The 12,383-nt window shown below is 45.3% G+C and overlaps 1 protein-coding gene across 3 annotated transcripts in view; it reads right to left on the bottom strand.

Annotated features, from left to right (window-relative positions):
- Vps35l (VPS35 endosomal protein sorting factor like) overlaps window positions 1-12,383 on the bottom strand; it is a 101,314-nt gene that overhangs the window by 28,342 nt on the left and 60,589 nt on the right. For 2 of the 3 annotated variants that reach the window (XM_006508212.2, NM_027815.4), the window contains 5 exons: window positions 11,804-11,889; window positions 8,966-9,046; window positions 6,096-6,159; window positions 3,174-3,272; window positions 1,268-1,345 (listed from right to left, as the gene is read on the bottom strand). In XM_006508212.2, coding sequence (XP_006508275.1) covers window positions 1,268-1,345; window positions 3,174-3,272; window positions 6,096-6,159; window positions 8,966-9,046; window positions 11,804-11,889 — 408 coding nt within the window. Of the gene's footprint in view, window positions 1-1,267; window positions 1,346-3,145; window positions 3,273-6,095; window positions 6,160-8,965; window positions 9,047-11,803; window positions 11,890-12,383 lie in introns of all 3 variants that reach the window. The other variant, XR_378273.2, reaches the window with a different exon arrangement.

Raw genomic sequence — 12,383 nt, 5'->3', positions numbered from 1 at the left:
AAGGAGAAGGGAGGGAAATAAGAGAATTTGAAAACTAACTCTTCATCCCCCGCTGCACTTATGCATAGATAACACCTCTATGCGTGCAAAAGAGAAACTGCTTGCTAAGAAATTGTCTGGCCTCAGTGGGAGAGGATGAGCCTAACCCTGCAGAGACTTGATGTGGGGGAGGGGAGTGATACGTAGAGGGGGGCTCCACTTCCTCAAGGGAGAAGGCAAAGGTGGAATGGGGGAGAATCTGTGTTAAGAGGGTACTAGGAAGAGAGGGGGTGCTGCTATTGGGGTAAATAAGTAAATTTAATTAAAAAAAAAAGAATGTGCGAGTTGGAAATGGTGGTTTTGTGTGTAACAACATCCTTCAATATATAAAATATACAGGTTTAAAACAAAGAAATGTGGGGGTAATGAGAAGCTGGCTGGAGAGGATAAAACGCCTGACAGTGGCTGACCCTAAGGACAGAGGCAAGGGGTACAGGGGTAGGGGCGGACACTTCTCTTCACTAAAATCACTCAGGCATGGCTTCATTTTAAAAGGCGGGGACACTACCACTCTACTACGATTAGGAGTGTCAACTCAAGAAGCTGACATCTGGATATAACTTTGACTCGGATATAATCCTGACTTAGAGCAAAAATTATATTATGTCTTCTAGTTACAGGCATGAAGGTATTATATAAAAATGATATTGCTAGAGAAAATTTGTATATTAATATATTGGAAAAAATTCAAGAGAAGAAAGTAAGTTGGCATACAGAGATACAAACATCTCAACCATCTCAGAGCACCAGAGAGAGAGCATCCCTTATCCGAAGTGTTTCTGGCATCTAAGAGTTTTGGATTTTGGAGTATTTGTATATATAATACATACTGTCCTGTGGAGGGGACCCCAAGTCTAAACACAGAATCCCCATGTGCTTGATACATGCAACCGGAAGGTGACTGTGCACAGTAACTTTACACAAGACACAGTCATCGTATGGAACTGTCCAGTCATGGCTGCACAGCAAGTTTCAGGTTTTACAAAGTTCTGGACCTGGAGGTTGGAGATGTCTTGGACATTTCTTTTGAAAACAGTACAGAAGCTGATTAGCCCATCAATTCCTTGGAAAAAACAAATCTAGAAAATCAACACCAGGCCATCCTTACCATGGTACATTTAGCTCTCCCTGCCACCCCCCAACTTCCCCAGCCCCGAGCATTTCGCAATGTGCAAACTCAGCGGCCCACCGAAGCTCCAAGTCTGGAGCACTTATCTTTAGAACACACCCGGACAAACGCAGCTGTCTTTCTGGAGTGGTTTCCCTTCATGACTTTCCTTGTTTCCATTGCCAACCGGTTCACACTCTAGGTTGTGAGAAGACAATAAAACAGAAATGGTAATGAACGATCACAACCTGACTTAACATCTTCCAGAGGTTAGGATGCGGGCTCACAGACATCAGTGCAAACAAGCAGACACACACTGAGGCTAAGCAGGGCGTCCCTGGACACTGAACTCAGACAGGTTAGGTCATTGTGGCTTAAGCAAACACCTCTAACACAAGAGGAAAAAAGGCACTCGCTGTGTTGGTCATGTGTACCAATGAGCATAACTAATTAACTCTTTCTGCTTTAATGAATGGCCAGGGTTCATTTACCCCATTTCCAGAAGTTCCACGTTCCAAGGAAACTTCCAAATCTAGTAGCCCCAGCAATGTAAACCACAGGTGCTAAGACTAACAGCAGTAACTATTATTACTCATTATTCGGCTGATAGACACCAGTAGCTCATTTGATCTTTAGAACCCTATGGAGTAGGCGTTCTGACCGAACCCCCTCTTTATAGATAGATAAAGTCTCTAGATTTACATTTTAGAATGATTTGTACAAAATAACATACTAAGAAGAAATAAGTACATACAGAGTGTTATTCTTCTTCAATAGTTATTAATCGATTAAAAAGAATGATGGAAGTATTGGTTCCCAAACTGTGTGCCATGGCATCCCCAGAGAGCTGCAATCGAGGGCAGTAAGGGATGTAAGCAACTGTTGGATGTCCTGCAAAATGCTGATGTGATGCAGCTCAAAACTCAAAACTGCACTCCATCCCTTGTAGCCAGGCTTTGGCAGCTACAGTGATAAAGGCAAGTACTATGCAAAGCAAGTGCGTGTGTGTGTGTGTGTGTGTGTGTGTGTGTGTGTGTGTGTGTGTGTATGTGTGTGTGTGTGTGACAGATGAGGGCTAGAAAACAAGCACAGTGGTATGGCAGGTGTGTGTGTGTGTGTATGTGTGTGTGTGTGTGGTGTATGTGTGTGTGACTGATGAGAGCTAGAAAACAAGCACAGTGGTACGGCAGGTGATCAGATTCCAAGGCTGGGACTGTGCTGCGCTGACAAGCATGCACCCAGCATTCAGCAGGCAGTGGCTACAGTTGTGCAGGTGGCAAGCTTCTGTCTGTCCTGCTGAATGCAGGGGTGGAACCCAGAGCCTCGCACATAAATGCTGCCCCTGTTCTCCACACCCAGTCTGTTCCTCTCTCAACACATACACACACGAGTCATTATTATTTTACTGTTTCTGAAGTTTTTCAAGCTGTTAGCCATTTAATAATAACCAGAACCGTCACTATTTCTTTTGACCCAGGGGTCACTAAGACTGCAGAATGCTAACCCAAGAAAGCATTGAGACAAGGGCCTCAGGCTACCTGCCCATCAGTGGACTCAGTGAAGACCACTTTACTCTTGTCACTATCATGCATAAGTGAGAGTCCACAAATTTCTGAGAAGCCTGGGGCAGGGCAGGGGGAAGTTAGACAAGAAGAAAGAAAATCAATGAAACGTAAAAAGAAAGAAAACATGACTGTAAGTCCTCAAAAACGTAAGCCAAGCTGTGGACCTGAGCAGCCTCGGAGAAACCACCTTTCCACTCCAGGAGAGCAGCAGGAGGGTGGGTGCTCGGAGAATCACAGACTACAAGCTAGCTGTTCCCAGCACTCAGGGTATGGGCATGGTGCTGTAGAGGCAGGAGGACCAGGAGCTCAAAGCGAGCCTCAGCTACATAGTGAATTTGAGGCGAGCCTGGGCTACATGAGACCTAGCCTCAACTACAGGAACACTCCCAAACTGAGCTTGTATGTGGTGTACTGATAACCAATTAACACTCACTGAAAGAACCCATTACAAGAGTGCTCACATGGATCAACTGCACAAGAACAGGTTCCAGGTTGCAAAACATAGACCTGGACTCGACGTAAAAGCTGAGCTGCTGTTCAAAATCACGGCCAAAGGACACCTAGAGTCAAAGAGAGAGAGATGTGACAAGGTACAGTCAGTGTTGCTATTAGTGGGAAAACAAAGGAGTGCATGCCCTCACACTCATGCACATGCACACGTGTGTGCACACGCGCACGCGCGCACACACACACACACACACACACACACACACACACACATATACTCATTCACTCTCTTTCCCCTTGACTATGAAAGTCTCATGTCCCTTCCTCCCAAGTAGACCTGAAACACCACTTGAGCAGCCCAGCTCTGGGCTAGGACAAGAAGTCCAAGGACATAAAATAGAAGCTGGGCAAAAATAGAATTTTCCAGACTGGGAAAGGAAAGGAAATCATGGAATTTTCACATAAATTGGGTCCCTGGGAGCCATTTGTCACAGGAGCTTCCCTGAGACAGGCCACATCCAACTGTTTCCAGATGGGGACCTGACTTCAGCAGCTCCTGGTGGCAGCCAGGGCCACAAAAGAAGTTTCTCCACCATAGCCCCCTTGGCACCCCTTCCCTTGGCTTTATGGAAAGCTGGACAGTAGGAGGGTCCCCTTCTCCTCAGAGCAGCTTCCTGTCCCCAAAGTATGTGAGGCTCACACCTGACTCCCTGTGACTCAGTAACCTTCAGACAAAGGCCCTGGGTCAGCAAGCTGTGTAAGTCAAAGAGGAAGGGCAGGCACTCGGTAAGAACCAGGTCCATCTTCTACCCAGGAACAGAAAGGCTGAGTGAATTCTTATCAAAGTCAATGGCGCCCATAGAACCAGTGGGCGACTCCACCCTGCTGCTGAGCAGGCCACTGCTTCTCAACATTTTTACCCCCGTCACTTTGGGTTCTGCTGTTTTATTAAAATAGAGGATTCCAAGCTAGGTGTGTGAGGTGCACCTATGATCCTAAAACTGAGGCAGGAAGACGTCTTCAGTCCAGAAGTTCAAGGCCAGCCTCACCAGCCCAGGAAGATCTCACTAACACCCATAATTAAGATGAATCGGGGCAGCAAACGGCAGGATGTTTCCATAAAAGACTGAAGCAGCCCCTCCCAATGTGGGACCTCCTTTGGATTCTTCCCATCAGGCTGTGAGGTCTCTTCACCTCCTCTCCCTTACAGATGACCCTGGGCCTCACTTTGACCAACAGAACTCAGCAGAATAGAGCGAAGGGTCACTATATATCTAAGGTTGGCTTTCCGCAGCCTTGAGCTTTCATATTGTACCCCCCCCCCCCGTGAAAGACAGCATGATGTGAGTTATAAAAACAAGACTGCTAGATGACAAGACATGAGTGGATAGGGAAAATAGAGTCATCCAGCAACAGCCTTGGAGGGTCAGCAAGGTGCTCCTGGATACTCCATCGAGCCATATGGGCTGATACCCTTTGGAGAAGCCAGGATGTCCAGTCAACCCACAGATGTACAAACAAACTAAGAGAACAAGCCAGATGATGGCTGCCGAGGGAGGAGTCAGCAGCGTTCATGGTAGTCTGCTCATGTTCCAGTAAGCAACTCCATACCCAAGCTCATGCAAGGAACGCCAATGGAACTCAGTGGGTCACAAAAAATCCAAATGAAAGTAAGAGACAGACTTGTTGGGAAAGGGTGGAAGGAGTGGGAGGGAGGTGAGGGAGGGTGATGGGGAGATACAAACAAAATACAATATTTACATCTATATACTCATCAAATAGGAAAAACGAAGGACGCAGCTAGTCCAGGCTTCCACACTTAGGAAAACTACCACGCAGCAGTACATGAATACAAGGGACGTGTACGCACACATGGCATTCTGCCCAGAGATCCACAGAACAGCTGTTTCCTCTCCATTCTTGGTCTTTATGATTTGGGTCACCAGGGCTCTCTCAGGCCTCCCAAGCTGTGATGGTTAATCACGACTGTCAACTTTACTGAGTTTAGAGTCGGTAGGGAAACAGGCCTCTGAGATATTTATCAAGTATTATCAAGATTGGGGAAATAAAGATCAAAAGATTAGCCGGGTGTGGTGGCGCACGCCTTTGATCCCAGCACTCAGGAGGCAGAGGCAGGATTTCTGAGTTCGAGGCCAGCCTGGTCTACAAAGTGAGTTCCAGGAGAGCCAGGACTATACAGAGAAACCCTGTCTCAAACCTCCCAACCCCCAAAAAATCAAAAGATTGACCCTAAATGTAGGCAGCACCTGTCTGTCTTCCTTGGGCTGGGGTCCCAAACTACATAAGGAGAAACTGCTAAGCAAAAGCATTTCTGCCCCCTGGCCCTCTCTTTACCTGACTGTGGACACAAAGGGACCGTGGCTTCAAGTTCCTAGCTTGGTGACGTCACCACCACCACCCCTATCCTGATGGACTGTACTCCCCAACTATGAATCAAAAGAAACCCTCCCTTGCTTACGTTGCTTTTATCAGGTCTTTGGTAACCAAATTGAAAAATATAACTAGTACACAAGTTAATCCAAAAAGCTCCAGTCCCAGACCGTGCAAGAGCCCATCTGGCTAGGCCACAGGGTCGGAAGTAAGCCTGCACGGGACAGAAAGCAAGGGAGGAGAGGGTGGAACTGAAGATGACAGACAGGAGTGGGAGCAGAGGAGACCCCAGGTCCAGCCACTCTCCAGGCACGTTCAAGTACATTTTGTCGAAGGAGCCAGTAAGTCCCTGTTCCACCTCCCCACACTCAGCTTATCCTGGCTCTCTCTGCCCCCGGGGGAGCCTTGGCAAACATTTCTAATTCCATCTTATCTCAGGAAAAATGGAAAGCACTGGGGAATACACTGTAAGCCACTCCGCGCAGAGGGGATAAACATTACATCATGCTCCCAAGTGAACTGAGGCTTCTTTCCCACAGACTTACCATTTTTATAAATCCATTGATCAAGTGGGCCAGCGTCCTTTTCTCATCCTCAAGAGTGAGAGCGCTAGGATCAATAATGGTGCATAATTAACCCAGGGGCAGCAAATGTAGCCGTCTGAAGAGAAGAGCACCAGAGGCCGGCGCTTTAACTAGCCGAGGCGCCTGTGCAATGCCCAGATGCAGAAACTCCCAACAGGCTGCCTGTCTATCTTTGGATAGAAGTGTTAACCAGAGGGAACACAATCCAAATGTCTGTCTCCTCTCCCTAAAGACACCCTGCCGTTCTGAAAAGTGTCTTTATCAACAGCACAAGAGAAACAACCTTCTTTGGAATTCAGGCAGCAAGCTCTAATATCAGAGTTTATATTTCAGAGAAAACCTGGCATCTTCTCATTTTCAAAAAATTCTACCACGCACCAGAGGACTAACAAACACCCAGACCCTCGCCATCAAACACCTACCATCTCCTGCTGCCCTGCCTTGTTTGTTTCCCTGTGACTACCCATTCCTATCCCCACCCAGCAATCCACCTTATTTTTGCATGCATTTGAAAACAGATATCATTTATAATTGACAGAAAATTTAACACAAATACAAATTTCCAATTGTTGAGTCTCGTTTTGATTATACATACAAGTAGTTCTCCAAATTCATTTTTAAAGTCTTTAAAACTGTGGCCCTGGTGGTTGAGATCAGAAGCAGAGTGCTGGCCTAGCACTCGGCAAGGCCTTGGGCTTAATCTCCAGGAACAAAAATAAACAGGATGAAAGTTTCATTTGGCTCATTATAAGGGAAAATAAGTTTCAGCAAATACTGCGTTTTCTTTTGACATTCAGTGTGCCCTAGGTTCTTTTTGTTTTTAGTATTTGAGACAGGGTCTCATTATATGACCCAGGCTGGCCTCCTGCCCAAGCATCCAGAACTCGGCTTACAAGTGTACAGCTTGGTGCCCTGTAGTTAGTTCTTTAAGACGGCATCATCCAGCCTTCCTCATTGCTAGGTCTGATCAAGTGGATGCAGGTCAAGTGTGACTCTTCCATGTGTTGTCCCTCAGAGAAAGCTGCTATTCTTTAAGGCACAGACTGTGGACTGGTGAGGTAGGCCACCTTCCAGCAGGAAGATGGGTAGCAAGGCTCAGCAACAACACAGAAGGAGCTAGACCCTCGAGTGAAGTCCCTAAGAGCGATCAGTGTGCACTGTGGTCTCTTGAGCCAAACACTACCTTGCAAATGTAAGTACATATGCGCTTTTATTTCTATTTTTGCTCAATTAAAGTCTACTGGGCTCATTTGTTATGAAAATGCATTATTACTGTTGTTGTCAAGACAAAGTCCCACCATGTAGTCTGACTTGGAACTTGTGATCTTCCTGCTTCAGTCTTCCAAGTGCTGGGATTACTAGTGTGTGCAGCTGCACCTGGCAACAGTGCAATACTGATAACATTTGGATTTTTATAACTACTCATGAATTTGAAGGCACAGTTATAAAGATTCTAAAAATTAATAGGAGGGGCACATCCTGTGGATGATGAAGTCCCAAAGCAACTTTCTCCATCCGTAAAACACTCCCACCCAGTGAATCGAGCTGCTGGGCAAAAATTCTTTGGAGACTAAAATAGCTACAAATAACGTACAGGTTGGATTATAAACACAAAACCCTAAAACGCAGAGGGGGATAGCTCATCCTCTGATAAAAAGGCTCGGCCTGAGGCTAGACCTGAGCTTTCAACAACCCGGGCACATAAAGCAATGTAAGAAATGAAAGCTAGGAAGGATGGCTCAGCGGTTGCGAGCACGGGCTGTTCTTCCTGGGGAGCCACGTTCAATTCTCAAACCCAAATGCAGCTCAGAACTGATTGCAATTCCAGCTCCAAGAGAGCCATCCATCACCCTCACACTGACACATGTGCAGGAAAAACACCAATTCGCATAAAATAAACCATTTTCTTAAAAAAGAAATGAAGCTATGTCATTTGCATGTTTAATAACGAGCTAAGTGTAAGATAAAGTAAGAGGCTATGCTACTGGCTGGGTGAGCTGTCCCTATACTAACTACTGCTCTAAGAAATCTCTAGGAGACACAGAATTGGAATTCACTTGCACAAGAGTAGCCTCTTCTTCCAATAGAAACCTCTCTGCAAAAATAATACGCTATCTCATTTCTCTTCTCAAGGTTGGTCTATACTCCTTGCTCTATAGGGCTGGAATGTTCTTGTCAATAGGGGTGTGTGCGCTCGCACATGCATGCAGAGGATACAGAGACTGATGTCAAGTGTCTTTGTCAATTGTGCTGCCCCTGTTTTGAGCAGGGTCTCACTGAACCCGGAGCTTCTCCGTTCTGATAGCTGGGCTGACTTGGGGGAACCCACCTGTCTCTGCATCCCCACCAGTGAGGTTAGAGATGTGCACAGCAGCATCTGGTTTTTACATGGATGCCAGGAATCCAAACCCAGGCCCTCTTATTTGCACAACAGGCATATTATCAACCGAACCATCCCCCAGTCCGTGAGCAGATATCTCTTTTAATTTTTCTTGTTTTTTGTGTATGTGTGTGAGTGTGTATGAGTTCACATGCACCATGTGCGTGCAGGAATCTGTAGAGGTGAGAAGAGGATTTCAGATCCCCTGGCACTGGAGTTACACGAGATCGTGAGCCAACAGCTGGGTCCTAGGACTCAAACCCAAGTCCACCACGAGAGCAAGAGCACTCTGATTCCGTGCACCCTCTCTCCAGCCCCAGTTTTAGGGAATCTAGACCAGGTCAAGCTGTTTGCAGCAGCAGCTTACAGATGACCGACCTCCCCCCCCCCCCCCCCCCCCCCGCCCCATGCACCCCGGCTACAGTGCAATTCAGTTTTAAGAGCAGCTTACTTCACGGAGTCGTGCATTGTCTTGCAAATGTGCAAAAGGGCATTGAGGATGACAGGGTCCTTGGTTGGCTCCTGCTGGTGCCTAGGAGACATTAAGAGACAATTTTAAGAGCTCTGTCCACGGCCATGAAAGAGCAGGTTGGGGTCTCGTCAGCTATGCATGTCTAGGAATCCCAGTGCATCCGTTGGGTGAGCTGCTCTGGTTTGCTCTCAGTTCTTCTGTAAGTCACAAGGTGCTCCTGATAGACTGGACCGCCCTTGCTTGCAAAATCACAGGAAGTTTTACTACATGTAACACCTTCTGCAGCTGCCTACAACCTGCACAAACCTTAAATGCCAGACAAAACGCGACATAAGAGCACAAACTCTTGAGATGAACCTTCCTGTAAAGTAGGTGTGTTCGTTTCAAGTATGATAAAGATAAAGTAGTCAATATTAATCTCTAGGAAAGAATGCATTTAAAGATTTTATTCATTTTTCATGGTATGTATTTGTGTGGGTGGGTGTAGGCACGCTGTAAAACGTATGTAGAGGTCAGAGGACAACTCTGGGGATTGAACTCAGGTTATCTATCGGGTTTGCGCAACGAGTGCCTTACCCCATGAACCAGGCCAGGAATTAATCTTCTAGAAAGGTAAGCAGAGGGCCAGGATGGCTACGTGGGTAAAGGCAGATGCCACTCTGCCTGACAACCCTCAAGGTAGAAGGAGAAAACTAACTCAAGTCCCTCTGCCCTCCCCACCTGCACTGCAGCATACGCACACGTGCGCGCACACGCTCGAGTGCACACACATACACATCTACATGCACGTGCACACACATGTACATATACGCATACGCACATACCTGCACTTGTTCACACATACATGCACATGCACACACAGAGAAAAATAAATGTATCTAAAATGTTTTTTTGTTTGTTTGGTTTTTTTTTTGTTTTTTTCGAGACAGGGTTTCTCTGTATAGCCCTGGCTGTCCTGGAGCTCACTTTGGGGACCAGGCTGGCCTCGAAATCAGAAATCTGCCTGCTTCTGCCTCCCAAGTGTTGGGATTAAAAATAACTCAGAATATTTTGGATTAATATTAAACTCAATTTTCTAAACTCACCCATACTTATGTACTTCCTATTTTCGCTTTACAATGTAGCCTTCCCCTACGAGAACCTATCAGAAATCACCAATAAACTGAACTAGTTACATGTTGTCCACTACATTCAAAATTAGTGTGTAACTTTAAAAGCGGGCTTCATCTGTGTCCACAGACTGTCGCTGTCATCTCTCCTTCCTCCAGACTGTCTGTCACTGTCATCCCTCCTTCCTCCACTACCGCGAACACTCTCACTTCCTGTCTCTGTATCTCACCCCATCTCCTCCCCGAATTTCATGAGAAATTCCGGCCTCACCATTTAGGCGGTTGAGGGGTTTTGTTCTTTGTTTGGGATTTTTTGAGATAGAATCTGGTTGTGCCGTCCAGGCTGGTTTCAAATTCTAGGGCCTAAGCGATCCTCCTGCCTCAGCTTCCTGAGTATCTGGAACTGCAGATCCATGCCACCATGCACATGAGGGTAAGGTTCTATATATGTGTCCCAGTTCTAGAACAATGTACATATACCATAGGCTCTTGGCATACTTGCGTGGGACACTCTCCACTATTTGACAGGCATTTCGTGTATCTGTTTGGGTAGATAATGTTCTATCTTGAACACTTAATGCCTTAGAATCTAAAACAAACAAACCTAACTAAATTAAAATTGAAGTGATGGGAAGAAGGCTCGGCAGGTAACACTGCTTGCTGCATTGCTGCGCAAGCATGAAGACTGGAGCTCAAATCACTCATGCCATGTGAAAAACCAGATGTGGCTGTGCACTGCCTGTACATTACATGAAATACTGACAGTAGGCAGTTTTAAGAAACATGGACTTAAAAAAATGACAAGAACTAAATTAGAGGCGCTGGAGGGATGGCTCAGCGGTTAAGAGCAACGGACTGCTCTTCTAAAGGTCCTGAGTTCAATTCCCAGCAACCACATGGTCATAACCATCTGTAACAAGATCTGACACCCTCTTCTGGAGTTTCTGAAGACAGCTACAGTGTACTTACATATAATAACAAATAAATCTTAAAAGAAAAAAAAAAAAAGAACTAGATTAGAAAATGAAAGTAGTCTCTATGTACCCCGTACTGAAGACAGAAGCTTTCTTGGCACCGGTCCCTGCTGCTTACTGCCTTACTGCCCATGGATTGCTCGGTTTGTTTTCCTCTTTTTTTTTTTTTTAAAATAAATTACTTTAAATTATATACATACATACACATATATATATATATATATATATATATACACACATATATATGTATATACATATGTATATATATGTATATAAATATGTGTGTGTATACACACACACATATATATATACACCATACATATTATATATATTACATGTTAGACATATATTACATATAATACATATATATTTAAATTTAAATATTTAAATACAATATATGTGTATATACATATATATATTGTAATATTACATATATAATTCTCTCTCTGCACACACACACACACACACACACACACACACACGCACGCACGCACACTTATACACAAACAAGGTCTTGCTAGCTTTGAGCCTACCATCTGCCTGCTTCAGCCTCCTGGCAATGGGATTATAGGAATGAGCCCTTGAGGCTGGCTCTTGCCTTTAGTGCGTTTCTGCCTGTGGTGTTTTAAGGATGAGTGGTGCTTTCGGCACTAGGCTTCAGAGTGCATGAACTACTAACGCAGCTCACGCAGTGCTTGGACTCTAGGCGGCCAGTTGTGCGGTCCCATACTCACTTGATAAAGGCTTCCATGATGCACTTGCAAACCTCCACCCGCACACTCTCTTTCTGGAACATGTCCAGAAATGGTAGAAACTTTTCCTAGGAACAAAGAAAGCATTTGATGTGTAACTGACACAAGTAACTAGAAAGAATTTGTGGGTCATCTTTTTGGAGGTGGGGCTGTCAAACAAACAGAAGGAGTGCTTGGGAGTCCCCTGGAAGACCTAGCCTGGAATTCTTTTGTTGTTGTTGTTGTTGTTTTGTTTTGTTTTGTTTTTTAATGATTACGGATTAAACACCCTTAGTCCAAAATCTGAAATTTTAGATGTTCCCAATTCCATAATTTTCAGAATGCCTCAAGTTCCTATCATGACATTCCGCGTCATTGTTGCTGCACGGTTTGGCAGTGTGGGCACAGAACATGTCAGGCACGTCCCTGAGCTTGTACCGTTAGTCTCCTGTACAGAATCATAAAACTGCTGTATGAAACTCTGGCTCTGTGGAAAGGTGTATATGAAACACGAGTGAATTCTACGCTTAGATTTGGGTCCTATGAATGTCCCCAAATCTAACAACAAAACACCAAGTGTGAA

This window comes from Mus musculus, chromosome 7 (genome assembly GCF_000001635.26).
Source record: "Mus musculus strain C57BL/6J chromosome 7, GRCm38.p6 C57BL/6J".
Taxonomy (NCBI): domain Eukaryota; kingdom Metazoa; phylum Chordata; class Mammalia; order Rodentia; family Muridae; genus Mus; species Mus musculus.
This window is presented reverse-complemented; position numbering and strand designations above follow the sequence as displayed.